This window comes from Melospiza melodia, chromosome 6 (genome assembly GCF_035770615.1).
Source record: "Melospiza melodia melodia isolate bMelMel2 chromosome 6, bMelMel2.pri, whole genome shotgun sequence".
Classification (NCBI taxonomy): domain Eukaryota; kingdom Metazoa; phylum Chordata; class Aves; order Passeriformes; family Passerellidae; genus Melospiza; species Melospiza melodia.
This window is the reverse complement of record NC_086199.1, coordinates 65,417,489-65,436,660: the sequence shown is the minus strand read 5'-3', so window position 1 is coordinate 65,436,660 and position 19,172 is coordinate 65,417,489. Positions and strand designations below refer to the sequence as shown.

At 39.2% G+C, this 19,172-nt stretch overlaps 1 protein-coding gene across 2 annotated transcripts in view; it reads left to right on the top strand.

The window, feature by feature from the left end:
• Positions 1–19,172, top strand: part of SLC1A2 (solute carrier family 1 member 2) — an 86,851-nt gene that overhangs the window by 34,236 nt on the left and 33,443 nt on the right. For both annotated transcript variants that reach the window (XM_063158791.1, XM_063158790.1), the window contains exon 2: positions 18,100–18,239. In XM_063158791.1, coding sequence (XP_063014861.1) covers positions 18,110–18,239 — 130 coding nt within the window. In that variant the 5' untranslated portion in view covers positions 18,100–18,109. The remainder of the gene's footprint in view (positions 1–18,099; positions 18,240–19,172) is intronic.

Here is a 19,172-nt window from a genome sequence, read left to right as displayed (position 1 = left end):
TCTAAAATGGGAATGTGTTCCAAACCTTTGCTGAATTTTTCTCAAGCCCTGAATTTTGACTAAGCTCTTAATTAGAAGTACATAGGCAATTGAGAGACATGGTAATGTCCCACATGATAAATTCCTTTGTACCTGGAGAAAGATATGGCTGAGCTTTATGTACTCCTAATTTTGGTCACTCATAGAACCAAGTCTTCTCTTCCCATATGTACCTGTACAACCAAGAGAAAGAAATCCCTCTTCTGACAGAAGAAAAAAAGAAAAGAAGCCAAGAGAATTCCTAAGTGGGCTGAGGACTTCAAAATTGTATAAATCTGTCAATGTGTGAGAGGTAGCAGCTCAGAAAATAAATTAAACATAAGGGGATTAAAAGGGACAGGCAAGTGAGAGACAAAAAAAGAGATGTGCTGACCTTGCTTAACTTGGAAAAGCTAATTAATAAAGAGGAAAAACACAGTTCAGGATTCAGCATGAAGGTGAGCTTTCTTTTAGGTGATGCTTATTAACAGTCTGGGACATTACTACACAGAATAATGGTCTGAAGAGCTATTATTTCCAGTAGAAATAAGTGAGTCTAGACTGTAACATGCTGGTTCAGTGACTTTGTAGAAAACCTGTGAATTATTTTGTTCTTAGACCCTTTTAAGCAGAACAGCTTTTCACTGGGAGCCAAGCAGGACCAACCTTTTATGTTCCAAGGTAAGAGTGAAGGGAGTTGAAATATGGTCATTGGCACACACATGAATAAAATAAGGGACATCCCCTTTCAATTAGATCTTACACAGTTGTAATGACAATAACACTTCTTTCATATAAAGCAGGAAATGAGAAGAGAGACAAAATAAGTAGATGTTACCAGGGACATTGAAATGAGTGACAGAAGACTCATTTATGGAGTAATGTGTGTTGTTTTGCTGTTAAAAACTGTAGTAATATTCTGGTGAATTTCCCCAAGCCTCACCTTCTTTTATGCTACATACAGATAAACCTTATTAAAAACAATACTGAATTTAACATGTTTAATAAAATTGTGTCTGTACTAAAAAAATACTGTGTTAACAAAGCAAACCAATTTCCATTTAATGGCTTTAAAAGTAGATTTTCTGCTAGTGCAGGTGTGCATTTCATCATACCAGGCAATCTGTAGCACACTTCTGCAAGTGCAATAACAAGCCAAGTTGTTTTTAACCCAAGTCATGTGCAAGAGGAGGGAGAGCAATCACAATAGTGTGTTTTTTCTTCATATAAACAAACAGGAAACTGGGTAACAGGTTCTGGTATGCTGTGGCCTTTGATGTTATTAGTGCTAAGCAATGCTAGTAGAGTGGATAGTCAAATTCCATGATTCTAGAGATGAGTAACTAAAAAAAGGAGATGCTGAGAAGATTTTTATTTGTTAAAAATATACAGTAAAATTCACAGGTTCTATATTTTCATTCAAAGGTCAGATTTCATATGTTAATAGAAGAGGTGAAGGCCTTGTTTTATAGTTTTGTTCTCTTGTATATTTTTACACTTACCTGCCTATATCATATTTGTTCACCCTTACTGTTCATGTTTCATGTTTATTTTCAACCACAGGTGAAGAATGTATTTTCTCATCTAACACCTGTGCTTCCTGTTATAAATAATCCCTTGCAAAACACCTGTGAGTCATTATTTGTGCTACTAATAAATTAGCAAGCAAGGCAGTACTGAGATGCAGGGAAAAAGCAATGTGTATAAAAATGTTCTGCATTAGTCTTTGCTGTGGAAGTGATCAAATGACTAAAACAGAGAGCCAGAGGCAAACATGCAGAGGTCATTAATTGTGGTTCTCACCAGCTGCTTGCCTTGTGAAGGCAAGGCCTGATAGGTAACTTGGGCTTGAGGCACCAGCAGGAGTGGGGTGAAAGGCGCTGCTCTGCCCAAGCCTCTGCTGCCTTCTGCAAATCTGCGCCAGCTCTCAAACTGCTGTGGGGAGTCAAGACAGCTGCAAGGAGCGTGCCTCCAGCATAAACCACACTCTCTAGCTCCTGTCACTCTTAAAGTGTGTAGGTCACATTACCTGGGTCATTTCAGATGAGTCTTTTTCCTTTCAAAATTGAGCCCTTGTGTTGTTCACGTTACTAAAAAGAATCACGGCCTCCCGCATCAGTTGAAGATTTTTTTTTTCCATTAAGTGTTTTAAACTTCAGTTGCTGAAGAGTTTAAAGCAGAATAATGAAGAAGGAGGCAGAATAGGAATAAATCCAACGTTAAAATAAATTGAAATGTTTTATAAAATTATTTCATTGCCACTTGTCAATTATAGCCCAGAACACAAAAACTATAGAGGAGTTAATGGGTGTCCCCAAATTTACGTTAGCCTGGGGCAAAATTTGAGCTCCATGAAGTTCTTAGGAAACTGGATTTTTTTTTAGCCCAGTTTGCCTTCTGACATTGACCCTATATGTTAACTCATAAAGTCCTTGCAGAAAAAACACACTTTGTTTTTACCAGCAAAACGTGTGCCCATTCATCTCCAGTAGATTTCTGCTGTGTACCAAGAGGGAGAAGAGATCTTTCTCTTTGTGGGTGGTGCCGTGATTGCAGGCAAAACCCTTCTGAAATCTGCTAGAAGTAAAACTTCTTAACATGTTAAGAAAGCTGAAGACATTATTTGTTCCAATGAAATTTATTTTTATGGCAGCTGTTAGGGAGTTTGCTGCAAGGAATTGAAACAAACTGTGCTTTTGCCCCTTGAAGGTTCAAGTGAACCTGTCAAGAAATATAATAAATATAGTAATTATGGTAAGAGGAGTGATGCATTGGTTCTGGCTTGAAATTTTTCAAAATGTCACTGTCATACACTTCTGGAAGGTGACTTTTAGCTGAGTTCTGGGAAGCCTGCCTGTATGTGCAGCATGGCACAGCTGGAGTTGCTCTGCAGGCAGGTGGTGGGGCACAGCAAGGAATGGGGAACAGCCACCTTCTGCTGTGGAGGAGAGGACTGGGGACAGATGAAGGAGATGAGACAGGGAGAGAAACTGGTCAGAGAAAATGCTGAGGGCTCCTCTTCAAGAAGTTAATCCTTTGATATTTTCTCTAGAGAAAATACTTTGATTTTGATGAATCTTCTGGTTTCCATCAGCTGAAGGAGCTTGCTCATCATTTTTGGGGATGGTCACAGTGCTTGTGTAAATGTCCTAAGGGACACTTGTGTATTCTGAGACATTCTCTGGCCGGTGCCTTGTGAAGGAGGCAGTGGCCAAAAGGTCACAGGAGACGTTTGCTGTGGCCACTGACTGAGCAGCGGGGTGATATTTGGGCTGCACCAATAGCTTAAAAAAGCTTTAGCAGCAAAAGAATCTGAGTTAAGGGATTCAAGAACTGCAAGACTGAACTGTTTAATTGTGTTACAGTAAATGCAACTGTGAAAACCTATAGTTTTAAGTAATTAGAAAGTAGCAGGGTTAGTGTATGAGGCTTGAGCTGGGCAGTGAGAGAGAGGGAAAGAGAATGGAAAAAAATATGAGGTAACTTCAAGTCAGTGACTCTGTGATGCCTCAGGAAAGACACAAGAATACATGGTGACAGATTTTTCATTCCCAGAGCTTTTTAAATATTTCAGTGGTACAAGCTTGTGCTTTGATTGGTGTTACCTGTTAGTTAATCTGGCAGAAAGGTACCAGAAATTAAACTGCAGGATACGTGGGTAGGGCAGCAGAGTTTTAAAGAGCATTTAAAGAGAATGCTTCTTCAATTAAGTTTGCTGTGGAAAACGTTTAAAATTTTCCCACTTAAATCTGTATACTAAATATGTAGCCAAAGACAAGCAATTAAAGTAGTACATACTGTATTGTTTGCAGGGATGCAAAGCTAGGTCATGTACTCTGTGGATTTTTAATAGCAATTTCTTCACAAACCTTAAAGCACCTGCTTTAACTTTGCATCATAATTTCAGTTCATGATTAAATGGACCCAACTACAGCATTACTGGTGCAGTGTATTGTTAGTGTGTCCACTGTGGCTGCTTCTCCCCCTTGTTGTTTTTGAGGGAACAGTCTACTGATGAGGAAGAAGCTGTAAATGTAAACGATCAAGGCATGCACTGGCCTGCACTGAGGACCCCTGTGGTCATTGTGCTGACAACCAGAGCTTGAGTGAGAGTGCCAGGAATCAGAAGCAGTATGGCCAGCTGGGACTCCAGCTCACTGCTGGCTACAAACAGCAGGAAAATGGCAATGAATCATTGTTTCAAGTGTCCTTTGCTATTAAAGTTTTGAAGCAACTAAATATAAATACAATAAAAAAAAATATAAGCTAAAGCCTCCTAACTAAATAGAATTTTCTAGATGATCTGCATATAATAAAAATAACCATTAGGCCCTTTTAAAGCAGTATTAGCTTCAATGCCCATAAATACTTAGAAACCTAATATTTGGTCATCATTAAAAAGATAAGCTAGGATATGTACAGCCATTAGTTATAATTTGATATTCAGGCATCAGTTGTTTTCAGTTTAAAGCTCCATTTTAAATTCGGAATTTTTTATGAGAAGTTGCCTAGTAAATTCTAGGGCTGTATCTTCCTGTGGTTCAGTGGATAGGGACCTGTTCAGCTAACCAGATAAATGTGTGCTTAACTTTAAGGACATGTGCAAGAGCTGCCAAGTTAACTCACAGCTGTGTCCCAGATCTCTTTTCATTAGATTAAAAGACCAGAAGATCATGTTTGGGTGTGATATGTTGTAAAGTGAGCCTCCAGTTGTGTGCATTTCCTCTCATGTTGGCCTGGGGATGAGCCAGTGACAGCTGAGCAGTGTCATGCTTCACCCAGTTTTACTATCTTGTTTCAAACTCATGTGGAGACATCCATTGCTTGGACCTTTAGTGGTGTGAGATTTTTTTATTTCTTGGCAATAACTTCCTCCAAAAGTGAGTGAGATTTTCCACAGCTCCAACTTTAGGTAAACATTCAAGTTACTTTAGTAGAAATGTCTGTAAAAACTCAGCAGAAGCCTTAGGATTTACCTTATGGAGTTCATTATGGGGCACAAACTTTCTATTCCTTGGACTTAAGCACCTGCCATACATCACCATTTTGCTGGACATGATGTTTACATAATATGCTTTGGAATTCACAATGGAAAACATAGACATAGTGCATGTGGTTTGGGTTAAGACCATTCTGTAATTTATGACTCGAGATGTAGATGAATATAATTTAAGCTAAAAGTCTGCAAGCTTTCTACTTGTACAGTGTGTTCTACAGAGGTTCCATCTTAGAAAAGCCATCTTAGGCTTGGTCTCTCCTTAAGCAATATGGATTATAAATCTCACAGGACAGAATGGGAAAAATTGCTTGTGGTATGTCCTTCTGCTTAATTTTTCTAACTTTGTATTGAAGGAATCATACAATTTATGTTGGGATAACACTTGAAATCCTCAACCCACAGACCAATGAATGCCAGGACAGTACTTTGGGAAATACTGGGCTATCTGCTTTTCTTATAGTCATGTCCTGGGTATCTAGAGCTGCTCAGTGTCAGAGATTTCAAACCCAGTTAAATGACCCCTCTAGTTTTACCTGCTTCACTCTTCATATTAAAACACCATGGAATAACTGGAAAATTAAACATTTTAGAATTCAAGTTTCCATGTTTGAATTTGGCCAAGGTTATAAAATCCATACTAGTTTTCACATGCATCAGCAGTAGTTGTATCGTGAAGAAAACCAACTTCAGCAGCTCACAGAAATGCAACCTGCTGTTGAGCCTCACAAGTTTTGGATATAAAGACTCATCTTCAACACTTACACAGCAACTGTGCTGCTCTGTGTTTAAGGTAAACACCTCTCTAAGAAGGCACCACCAAACTCAACTCATTATTTCAGTTGAGACTACTCCAAGTGGTTCTACAGTCCAGCAGACAATAGTAAATAAGCAAGAAAAATAAAGTGTTTGAGAAAATGCTGTGTTAGGATAGAGACTTTTGGAATGCCAAAAAGAATCTTGTTCCTGCTATTGATGACATTCTCTCAACTCCTTTGCATCTATAGAATGAGTGTAAGCAGACCTAGGGGACACAGGCAGATCCTTTGATGGAGTGGGGCATGCCCTGAGGGTTTCACATGTAGAAAGCAACCCAGTCCCCCAACCTCAGGTCCGTAATCATAAATATACTCATAAATATACTCCGTAATCATAAATATACTCCGTAATAATAAATATACTTACATAATCATAAATACACTTACTTCTGAAAGCTATTTTGTATTTATGACTTCCCACATTAATACTATGGGTTTTCTGGGTGTAGTTTCTAAACAGATATCTGTGATATATTGGTAAGAGAAAGCAATAGAAGCAGATCACCCAAGCAACCTATTTATGTGAATGTCCATTCCATTTCATGCAGCTATTAGAATAAATTACTATTCCATGTGAATAGGAAATTTTTCCCTCCTTTCACAAGATTGTGGTCAGTGTTGTTACCACTATTTTTCATGTATTTTAAAGGCACAGTATGAAAAAAAAGGCTCCAAACCCTGGTTACAAAGGCACATAGACAAGGAAAAAGATGCTTTACACAGGGTGAAAGGCATTGCTGTTTTTAGGATTTCCCCTGTAAGAAGTTCTTTTGATTCCAGTAGATGGCATGCACTCTTCAAAGCTTGCTGTGTGTGATCACAAATACTGCTCCAAGGAGCACACAGAGCTCTCTTTTTAAGCTGTATCCCAAGGGATTCTGTTATGCTACATGTGATTTCTATAATCTCTTTAACATACTATAGGGAGCTAGTATATCTTCAAAACGAAGTTTCTTCACTTTTTCAGGGCCCAGCCCAGGAAATTTTTGGTGAGATGTTTTTCAAGAGCACGAGCAGTTTGGCCAAAGCAATTTTGTTGGAGAAATAGTTGTGATGAAAGCAGTCTGAATATCTGGCTACAACAAAAGTGTAGTTGCATTAAAAGGGAAGCAGTCATTCTAGGTAAGAAAAGCTAAAAAAATAAAAGAAATAAGAGAAAAGAATGGCAAGAATTTTATTGAATGGGATGTTTTAAAAGCTAAATATGTCATAAGGTGAGAGAAAAAGTTTAAAATTTATTTTTCTTTTTTTTTTTTTTTTTTTTCACCCTGTGAGGTAATTTTGTACTGGGGAACAAATACAGTCTGTTTGTAATGTTATACTATGAGACTTCTGCACTTTTGTAGAGGTTTCTGGCACTCAGAGGTTGCAGTGATCAAATTTACTAGCTTTATAGTTGTAAGTCAGGTTTTGTAGAACTGTTGAGAAAGACCATTATCTGTACTCAGAGGAGAATTAATGTCCATTAGAGTACGTAGGAGCAAATTGGGACTTCGAGTTTTCATTCACTAATTCAAATTCTGACATTTTCTGCATAGAAGTTCAACTGTTTTCTTGTAGGCTTCTTAGTAGTTGCTCTTTGTGCAGTTTCTGACTCTATCCACAACAGTTTCTGGAAGAGAGCTTTTCCCCACAGGAAGCACTGAGGAATGTTTTCAAACAGAATTAATGCTGGATGCACTGTTGCATGCTGGCTCATTGACAAACATCTCATGGAAAGGAGTGCATTTGGAGTGTGTTTTTGGTTGCTTTTCATTATCTGAAGCTTTGTCAAACGTGTATCTACCTGTGCACTTTACAGGATTTAGAGGAAAATATTGAAATATGAATGGTCAGCTATCTCAGACCTTTGCCGCTGGCTGTTGGAGAGTAGCTCTGATGGTTGGGGTTTTTATCTTGATTTTTCTAGTCTTCTGATTGAATGTGCATAGCAAACCTGTACACAGCACAGCACTACTCAGTCACTTCTCAGAAAACATAAAGGGCTTTTAGTATTTTGAGATGCAATTTGTTGGATGCGTTGCTTCTAAAGCATATTGGAAAAGAAATACAACTTTTTAGTATGAGAGGGAACTTTTGTTTGCAGGTTAAAGCAGTAACACCTGTGGTCACTGTTCTTAGCTGGAGAATACTTTGGAACTGTTTTGAAACCACTTGGAATTTTACAGCACAGCATGAGTAAGACTCCTGAGCCATTAGATGGGTAGATGGGCATTTTCGTACTGCTGTGAAAACTATAGGGAATTTTCAAAGTAGATAAAGAAAAACAGTCATGATGAGGTGGCCACAGAGGGTTTTCCTAATTTTTTTGTATTTTTTCTTCTCATTAATACATATAATAATTTTAAAACAAATAGTTAATACACAGATTTCGTGAGAAAATAAACGAAGTAATTGAGATTGAATCCTTTTATACCTAATGATGTCTAGATGAATGGTAATAACTGTTCAGATTTAGTTAAAACTTGCTTAGCTGTAGAGTTCTGATGCACCAATTCAGCCATAGTGGCGGGGAGTTACATGGCCACCAGAAACTTGTTCTGTGTGAGTGGTGTGGTCAAAAATCACTGTTGTAGCCACCTGCAGTCACAAACCTGTGGCAATTTACTTCAGGAAAAAAAGTGTTTCAAGAGCCATTACTCAAGAAATAAGTTAATAGAAGAAACTGCACTTTTCCCCTTGTCATGACAAATTAATTCTTACTGTCTATCTCAATCAGAGCTCCTTGATCAGTCTCTCTTTCTGTGGATTATTCTGAATTATACAAAAACCCCCCACTCTTCTACTCCTTTTTGTCCCTAGCCAGCATGTCTAGGAGCTGCTACATTTCTGGTCTTCTCACATTCTCACTGGCTTAATCTTTACCCAGTGCCCTTGAAAACTATGCTAATCCCCAGTAATTTCATAGCCTTTTTCTTTGTGCTGCCTGTCACACCCCAAGTAAAAGCAAATGCAAGGTCATGATTTTACTTGTTTCAGAGTTTCTGAGGATGTAAGGAAAGAACTTTTTGCACAAAGCACACTGTTATTGTATAATTTGCCATGATGATAATAGTATGATTCATCCTTAATTCTTCATCTCAGCCTCAGTACATAATTCTTGGGTAATGAAGCAGGCACAGTCCCAGGTTGTTACACCACTATAAAGCCCTATCAGCAAATTGGCAGATATTCCACATGTGCATTATTACATAAATAAATTATCATCTTTATGTTAGGTATTATACTGTCTAGTCTAAACCACACTTTCTTGCTTTAGACTCTGAATGGTGCATAGAATAAAATCGCTGGAGATAGAAATGCCCCTTATTCCAAACAAGAAACAATCTGGTGTCCCTTCTTGCAAATAGAACTGATATCCCTCTGAAGTCTGAAATACAGAGTAAATCTGAATCTTGCCAAGAAGGACTGTGGAAGCCTACAAGGGACACTTGTCTCTGTGAGGTCTGAATAACTACCTTAGCTTTGTTCTTACAAACTGTAGCTTAAATCTTTTTCCATCAGGCTTTTTCACGACCCTTAAATCAGAGTCAGTTAACTCATACATTCCAATACACACACTCTTTGAGATGTTCAGGTCAGTTTTTCATAAGATTAGGTAGGAATGCCTGAAGGCAACGGTCTGCAGGGTCCCAAAGACACTGCACAGCTGCCACATGGAAGGACACCTGTAAAGCTTCCCATGGCCCCCTCCATCAGACCCACTCATGCAGAGAGTGCACAGGTGGTGTTACACATCTCCCCTTCTGCAACTTACTGCAGAAATTTCTCTCTCTCATCATTTCTAACAGCTAGGTGTTATCCTGGTTGCTTTATCCCTATGTACCTGACACTTCAAGGAGTTTCTAGGTATGGAGGTACATACACGTCTGTATAAAATACACTTCTATTCTTTCTAACAAAATCCATGTGATTCAATGTGATCTCTTGGCCTTATGTGGTTTATGGTGCAGGGTTCCATGAAAAGTGAATTTAGTTCACAATCTCTCCATAGAGACTAATATTCTTTTCCACACAACATGCTATGAAATGCTCCAAGATATCTAAGCTGCAAGTCAATAAGAAAATCTGAGCATAGGAAAAGGCATTATCCATGCATTGTGGTCTGTCTAAAGAGATTATTGAAAGCCATCTATGTAGCCATACACAGGATGTGTGATTATGAATAGAAAAGAATTCCTGCCTGGCAGATTCATCATCTTTACCTCTCTTATTATTCAGACGTATTCCTGCAGCCTAGTTAATAAATAAGACAATACATTAGTCAGTCAGATATAAAGAAACCTTGAGAGGGAAAAAAGAGTCTCTCTTCCACAGTGATATATATGTTTGTGAAAAGACTGGATAGATATGGAAAAAAGAATCATACACTTGTTAAAAATTACTGTGGTATTATATTTCATTTTCCTTTGCACCTGCTCTCAAGTACAGACTTCTCTCTCTCTCTACAGGACAATTTAGCTTCCCAAGTCAGATTTAAAAGCTGGAGAAACTCTTAAAGGAAGCATTTAATGAGTAGAAATCTCATGGCTATTCTAATAGGGTTTTAAAAGCGTAAACAAATGTAGCATAAATTTAAGGACTGCAAACTCAGGTAGATCATGAAGAGTTGTATTTTTAAATGAACTGATGGAACAATACTTTAAAAAATCAGAAGAAAGAGATGAAACCAGGAACTAAATCAGAGTAAAAAGTCAGGTCACACAGACCACTGTTCTTCTCAGGTTCAGTGAGGATGCTGCTGATCAGCAACTTGAATATATAACTGGAGCACCACAGAACTATTTAGGTTGGAAAAGGCCTTTAAGATCACTGAGTCCAACTGTTAAATCTTCATTGCAAACTCCTCCACCAAACCTTGACCCTAAGTACCACATCTACACTAACTAACTCCAGGGTTGGTGACTCAGCCACTTCCCTGGGCAGCCTGTTCCAATGCTTTTTGGTGAGGAAAGTTTTCCAAATTTTTAATCCAAACCTCCACTGCTGCAGCAGGAGGCCATTTTAATTGTTTTATCTGTAGTTGCGTGGGAGAAGAGACCAAACCCCACCTGCCCTCCAGCCTCCTTTCAGGCAGTTCTGGGGAATACTAAGGTCACCCCTGAGCCTCTTTTTCTGCAGGCTAAACAATCCCAGCTCCCTCAGGCTCTCCTCACAAGACTTGTGCTCCAGACCCTTCCCCAGCTCCACTGCCCTTCCCTGGACATATTCCAGCATCTCAATATCTTTCCTGTCGAGAGAGGCCTGAAACTGAACACTGGATCCAAGGTGTGGCCTAATCAGTGCTGAGTACAGGGGACAATCACTGCCCTGGTCCTTTGGCCGCACTATTGCTGGTCCAGGCCAGGATGCCATTGGCCTTCTTGGCCACCTGGGCACACACTTGGCCCTACCCTGGCTCATGTTCAGCTGCTCTTCTCCAGCAATCCTTGGTCATTTTCTGCTGGGCAGTTTTCCAGCCACTTTGCCCCCAGCCTGTCGTACTGTCTGAGGTTGTGATCCAAGGGGAAGACCCAGCACTCTGTCCTGTTGAACCTCATGCCATTGGTTTGTCCCATTGATCCAGCCAATCCAGATCCCTCTGCAGAGCCTTCCTACCTTCCAGCAGATCAACACTCCCACCCTGCCTGGTGTCATTTGTGAACTGACTGAGGGAACACTCATCCAGATCATTGATAAAGATATTAAACAGGACTGGCCTCAACACCAAGCCTTGGGGAACACCACTGGTGATTGGCCCTCAGCTGGATTTAACTCCAGTCATCTCTGGGCCAGCCATCCAGCCAGTTTTTAACCCAAAAAACAGTGCACCCATTCAAGCCATGCGCAGCCAGCTTCTCCAGAAGGATGCTGTGGGCACAGAATCTGCAGTAAATGCTAACGCAGAGGAAACAACGTGGCTGTAAATTGTTCCAGGGAGAAAAGTTCTTTTTCCTGCTACAAAAAGGAAAGTAATACTTGAGGATGTTGCTTATAATACCAGTCCCGAGGCCAAATCAGGCTCCATAGTAAATCTCCACTCAGAATTCATTAATGTCTTACAAATAAGAAGAAAAAAGCCTACACAACGCACTTAAAATTCAATCGAAGGGCTTAGCAGCAGCAAGCCATTTAAAACCCTTGTTACTGCAGACTCTTTTTCAGACTGAAGCTTATGTTACTCTTGTTTGTAAGATTTGTGTGTTTGGTTTTGCACTTTTTTTATTTTTGTGCAGAAGCTGAGACCTGACCATATTATTTTACTGATATATAATGCAACATTTAACAACTGAACATTACATAGCAGGACTGATGCCAAAGCTAATGTGTGTTTTCCACAATAAAAATGCTTCAGCTGTTTCACCTGCATGGCCTGTCATATTTTGGGTCTATATGCTGAGCTTTACCAGTTCCAGTGTGGTTTGAAAAATATATCTAATATAAGAAATGGAACCCCCAAACTATAGCACATGGCATGGCACAGCGTTATGATAAAGTCTGAAACTGTCTCCCTAAAGAAGCTCAGCAGATGTTGTGCTATAATTAATTTAAGCAGCAGAAAACACTATTTGAACTCAAACTAGAAGTTTCTTGGTGAGCTCACGCTTGAGCCCTAATTTCAAAAGTTGTGGCAAACAGTTTGGACTCCTTCCACCCAGCTAGTGAAATCCCTTTTGTTCTGGTGATGTTCCATATGTTTTCCTAGTCACTCGTCTTTTATCTAGCAACCAGAGCAGGCTTTTCCTACATATGAGACAGGAGTAAACTGATCATGTGGTGGAGCAGATCCATACTCCCTCTCCCTGTCACGAGCACAGCATGTTATTCTTAATAATTAATGTTATACTGTCTCTCTAGGGAAAGGGGGAGAGATTAGCTGCTAGCAAATATTCTTCAGAGCATATTAAGCTCTCATTTACTCCCATGCAATCCCACTGATTTCTAGGAGGAGCTCTGTCAGTGAGGAATCACCAAGGTTGCTGTCCACCAAACTTCATCAGACCATTTTTGCAATGGCTTTTCAGATCCAACCATATTTGAACCACTTGTCTAAGTACTACAGGATTGGCAAGACGAGATTTGCAGTCCATCCACTTTTTATTCTGAGATCAAAAAAGCTGATTCAACTTTCTATGTCTCCTCTTTTTTTCTTCTTTCCTTAAGAAGAACAGTCCTTCTAGGAACAATTGGGCTTTTGTAGCTGCTGTTTACTCATTGCTTCAGAAGAGACCAGTGCTTGGTCTGACAATAAATATGTAGCTCAAGAGAAGTTCTTAAACCCTGATTTTAAGCCTGTCTGTCCAAGGTTGTTTTCTCAAGAACAGCTCTTGCTACCTTGATTGAAGCAATTGCTACAAAACAAAGCAGACTTTTATACTGAGAATACCTGCTTGATTAATTGACAGAGCTGAAATACCTTGAACAGAATAAACATGGTCTCTGTTAACTTACTTTGTCCTCAGCATCTGTTTTCAGTAGCCTTGTTATGGCCTTTGCCTACATTTTTCATTTAAATGAAAGATTATTTTTCCCTTCTAGTCTGTAATCTAGGTTTATGCCAAGATGGGGGAATATTTGGGAGACAGAGAGTTCTTTCCCTGTAACTGACTGAAAATAAAAGGGCTTTGTCACTCAAGCACTGTGTAAATCATTAACCCTTAACTTTTGTGAGGAAAGGAGTTACATTTGGTGGCAAAGGAAAAGCAAACATTCCCCCCATCCTTTTAGTTCTGGAAACTTCAGTGTCAATACAAAAAAGAAATAAGAAGTTGAAGAGATACAGAGAGCAGACTAGTCCAGAGGGAACTGAGAGAAAACCTAAGGAAAATGCTTTAGGAGGAAATAGGAACATACCAGGGACCTTAGTGCTTTAATAAATTATTTTCCTGCATTTTGGCACATTATGTGTAGCAACCAGCAAGAGAAACAGACTACAGCCTAAAAAGTGCAAATAAATAGATTATCTCATATGGCACTGTATATCTTACACACAAACCTATCTGTAAATATTTAGATAATGTAAATTCAAATGTTTATGGACAGATTCTTTTTCTTGTACCTTGTGCACATTGTGAAGATGAGGGACAATAGCTAACTTTTAGATTATTCAGGCAAGAGGCTGTTTCTTTGCTTAAAAGGGAGTAAAATTGAAGTTAATTCTGATACTAAGTTCTATTAAGGCAGTTATGTATCACCTTGTCAGGGTAAAGCACATTTGAAATCAGTGAAAATACAGACTGTTAATTTTGGGACAGTTTTGTACTCTCCTAAGGTGAATAAAAATAAAATCTCCTGGGCTTAAAGGAGTTTCTCTCTTTTCTAGGGAAAGCCTCAAAAGGGAGAAGGGTAGGTGGCAGAGCTAAGCAGAACATCTTACTAAATAATTCAAAAGCTACAACATATGTCTAGCTCTTCGTATGTGCTGTTTGGTATGATCTGCTGTTTCATGTGACTACTTGACTACTTATTTTCCAATATTTGGTTCATTTTTCATAAATCTTGTCAATGTTATTAAGCATCTGTAGTTAGCAGTAAATATTATCATCTTTGAAGGTCTCCATACTTACGAGTTCTCTGTGGAGCTGTTTTGGAGCTGAGCTGTTTGGCTGCTTGTCATAATGATATAAGAAAATAATGAGCAGAATTAATTAATGTCTTTATGTTCTGGCCTCAGTGGAGTTAGACTAACTTCAATAGGCACTTGTTGCAGTTATCTCATCATGTGACTGCAGGTTTCAGGTGTAAAAATTCTGCATTCTTCTGGAGCCAAGTATCATTTACAAGATGCAAATAGAGGCAAAAAATCAGCACAAGGAAGATATCTCAGTCCATAAGATAAAAATTAATTTCCATGACTCTGAGATAAACAGATTTTCCTCTTCTAGTAATTGGATAGAAAATTTCTGTTGCAAAATTCCAATTTTGTCATGTGCTACACAAGAAGCTTCACTTATCCTTCACAGAATGTTTATATTTCACTATTTTCTCTTCCTCTCCTCCCACAACATAGTCAAAAGCCTGGAACAATACTTCCTCTCTGGTCCAGTAAAAAATATCTCATTGTTGAAAAGCAGTGCAACTCCTTTATGGTACCATTTTTCATGTTCTGATATTCATCTGTCATCACTTTTTGTAACATGGGTGCACAGTTAGCATGTTTTCCTACTGTGTTTTTTTTCCTTAAAAAGCCCATAGTTATCAGAATTTCACTCTATGCCTACAATCTTGAAGTAGATGGAGAGCCTGAAACTTTGAAAAGTGGAAAAGGTTCCAGGAAACCAAACTAAGATTAGCCCAAAGTAAAATCATCAAGTACTTCTGTTTACTGATCCATTTCAGTTCCACCCAATTATTTACTAGTGAGCAAGCCTCCAAGGTTTTCTTTTGAATTAGTTTCAGCTGTCCATATTTCAGAGTTTCTGAGGAGTACATGATTAACCTGTAGTGAATAATAGGCCAGAACAAGTTATATATTCATCCTTGGAATGCAAGTGAAACTAGTTGTAATCCTTGGTTGCAAAGTTTGGATCCCAAGTTCCTTGGGGTTTTGGCACATTTCCACCAGTGATTTCATGGCTTTGGGGCCCATGTGCATGAAAAGTGCAGACACTGTCTCATCTTCCTTGTAATTCCTCAAGTTGGGCACATTATCCCTTGGCTAATCCTCGTGTATCTCTGATACTTGCATGGATAAGTCTTTGAGAAGAAGGCAAGCTTCTCACTTGAGCTGTCAGAATGTGCACTGGTATTCTTTGTTGCTTCACTGTCAGAAGCACATTTTGTTGTGACAACTGTTGTGGAATATTTTTAAAATTGCAGAATAAAGGTTACAACACTTGGAGGGGTTTTCCCCCTTAAAAAAAAAAATAAGAAGGAGTATTCTCTAGTGCATTTTGCAGGGGTTTTTTTGTTTTTTTTTTTGTTTTTTTTTTTTTTACCATCAAGTATATTGGAAAGAAATGTAATTTCAGTTTGAAAGGGAAAATTGTAGAAATATTTGCATAAAAATTTGGATGGCTGCATTCTTATTAGATCTAATAACTTTCTATTGAAAAACTTTAAAAAGACAAGAAGTAGTACAATATAAAAAAAAGTTTTGATTCATTGGGAATGGCTCAGTACTGAGAATACTGAAACTTCATACATTTTTCAGACCTGTCTGAGGTCTATAAACATCAGTCTACTGTTATAGAGGAAGATTTTCTAAAATCTTGTCCTAATCTGGCATAAGACCAGATCTCAAAAAGTATAATTTTCTTGATAATAAAAATTTTGTTCTTTACCTATTTCTCATATTTACATAGCCTTACATTTTAGGGGAAATGTTTGATTCATAGTAGCATTTTTAATATTTTTTTCTAATAGACTTTAATATTTTGCATATAAAAAAGGAATCTATTGCTATTTATATAATTTCTCAGCTATTGAGAAAATTAGAGGCATGACTTTTTCAGTCCTGCACTCATGTGTGTATCACTTTCTGTTGGGTTTGCATGGCCTGCCTTGGGTAGCAGGGGAGGAGAAGGGGTGGCTTCTGTGAGAAGCTGCTGGAAGCTTCCACCATTTCCCCCAGAGCCAACCCATGGCAGCTCCAAAGACAGATGTGCTGCTGGCCAAGGCTGGGACAATCAACAATGGTGGTAATGCCTCTGTGATAACAAATTAAAGAAAAAAGAAAACAAAAAAACAACAAAACTTATGGCACAGATAAGTGGCCAGAGAAGAGTGGGGTGAGAACCTGTGAGAAGGACAACTCTGCTGACACCAAGGTCAGTGGAGAAGGAGGGGGAGGAGGTGCTCCAGGCTCTGGAGCTGAGATTCCTGCACAGCCAGCGTTGATGACCATGGTGAGGCCCTGCAGCCCATGGGGACCCATTGGGGTGCAGAGATCCACCTGCAGCCCATGGAGGAGCCCCACGCCAGAGCGGGTGGATGCTTGAGAGGAGGCTGGGAGTCCCATGGAGAGAGGGGCCCTGTTCCCATGCTGAGGCAGTCTGTCCTTGGAGGACTGCAGCCTGTGTAAGAGGGACCCATGCTGCAACACTTGGAGGGGCACAGTTGCCCGCGGGAGGGACTCGTGGTGGAGCAGGTTTGGCAGGACTGTGTGCCCGTGGCAGGGACTCGCATTGCAGCAGTTTGGCAGGAGTGCTGCTGGTGGGATGGAGTCACACTGGAGAAGTTCACAGGGAACTGTCTCCTGTGGGAGGGACACTGTGGTGAAGCAGGGGAAGGACTTATCTCTCTAAACAGTGGGAGAAGCCCCTGGTGATGAACTGACCACTGCCCCCATGCCCTGGCTCCTTGCATCCCTGGGGTAGGAGGGAAGGGTGGCAGGAAGGTGTTCTTAGGGACTTTACTTCTCATTATCCTGCTCTTTGTTAGTAATAAATTTAACTCATATCCTCAAGCCGAGCCTGTTTTTCCCATGATGGTATTTGATGAAAGATTTCTCCCAGTCTGTATTTCAACCCACAAACCCCTCATTAAATTTTTTGTCCCCTGTCCAGCTGCAGAGGGAAGTGAGTGAGCAGCTTTGGTGAGTGCCTGGCATCCAGCCAGCATCAACCCACTACACTCTTCCTCAAATATAAACCAAAGCTAGTGAAAAAACTTTTTCCTCTAAGCACTGCCAATTAAATGAAACCAAAAGTTTTCTTGGGAAATGCATAGTTCTCTAACTAATTTTCAGTGGCAATTGTTCAAGTCTCATTACAAACAAGTTAAAAGTATTCTCTTGACATCAGCATTCTCATTATATTGAAATAAAATGTTAATGTTGAAATTAAATGTTTTCAAAATATTGAGCAAAATTTTATTGAATGCTTTATTTTGCAAATTAATCCTAATTTTTAAACTATTATCCTCAATTGAAATTAAATAAGGTATTAAAATCTACATTTTCCTGCTAATAAAAACTTTGTTCTTCAGCTGTCTCTTCTACTTAAGTAAAAAGCCATGGTTTTTGGGGAAACTGAATTTTCTAGTTTCATACCAATAGTTTAGTCCTTGAAACATTTGGGATGATATGTCCAGTGAATTAATTCTTATTGTATCTCTACCATTTGAGAAATAACTGCAAAAAATACTGTGATGGCTACACCTTTAGAAGGACACACCACTGCCATTTCAGAGACTTCTTTGGAGCAGTAAATATGCAGTGTTTATGAAATGTGGGAGGTGGTGGAATATGCATCAGATTCCCCAGTTATATATGATGGAAGTAATCCAGACTTTCCCTTTTGGCATCTTGTGCTATAACTTCTACTTGATTTTCACTTTTTATTCTAGTGCCAACAATATGCCTAAGCAAGTAGAAGTCCGGATGCATGAAAGTCATTTAAATCCAGTGGAGCACAGATCCAGGAACATATGTGTGCAGTTCTGCCAGTCCCTCCACAGGAATCTGCTTCTGACTCTTACTGTGTTTGGTAAGCTACATCTGCTGCTCTGGACACTCTGTGTGTATCTGCATTTGTTCCTGTGGCACCACAGCCCCTGTCTGTGGCCTTCAGCTCTTCCAGCCGAGCAGGCAGAGAGGAGATAGGATGCCTATGGGCACTGCATGTGTACTGGGTTCAAAAGCACACTTTCCAAAATGCTGAGGAGCATTAAATATTTAAAAAGGCTTAATTGTGAAATATGTGTGTGATTCATGGTAATTTGGAACACCCGATCTTTGAAAAATGTAATGCCCTCTTCTCTGGCCATATTTCAGGCGAAGCAATATATAAGCTTATTTTAATTTTGCAATATATAGGCTTAATTTAATTTCTGTGTCAGGGTATTCTTGACACAACACAGAGCAAATCCACACCACTGAGGTATTTGGTTTGGAAAGGACTGTGATTTAAACCCCAAGGCCAGTCAGGTCAGTGTCATCCAGTAGACCTGAATGCACTACTCTTTTTTTCTCTCAGTGATTTGGAGAGGAAAAAAAATAAAAGATAAAAACTCTTCAAAATTTTCTTTTATCTCTCAGTTTACACTTCACTGGTTTTAAGGTTTGTCTTTCCTCTCTGTAGCTGTAAGCCAGCGCTCCATGATCTCATCTTGAAAATTGCCTCTGGCTTTAGCAGCTTCCATATACGGAACAGTTTGACATTTTATTGTGGTTCACTGGCTCTTTGCCTGTTTCTTTTTCACTGAAAGCCCAACAGCCATATGCAGCAAATTTGTAGACATAGTCTTATTATTGTTTGAAAAAACAGCTGCAACTGGTCTTGAGCTGTAAATTTCATCTCCATATTTTCAGCCTGCAAAACCACATACTGCTGAAATGTTTGCCTTGAATCACCTTTCAAAGGTGTACCTGATGCTGTCCTAGAAAAATGTTTTAAATACACATATATTTTTTCATTGTA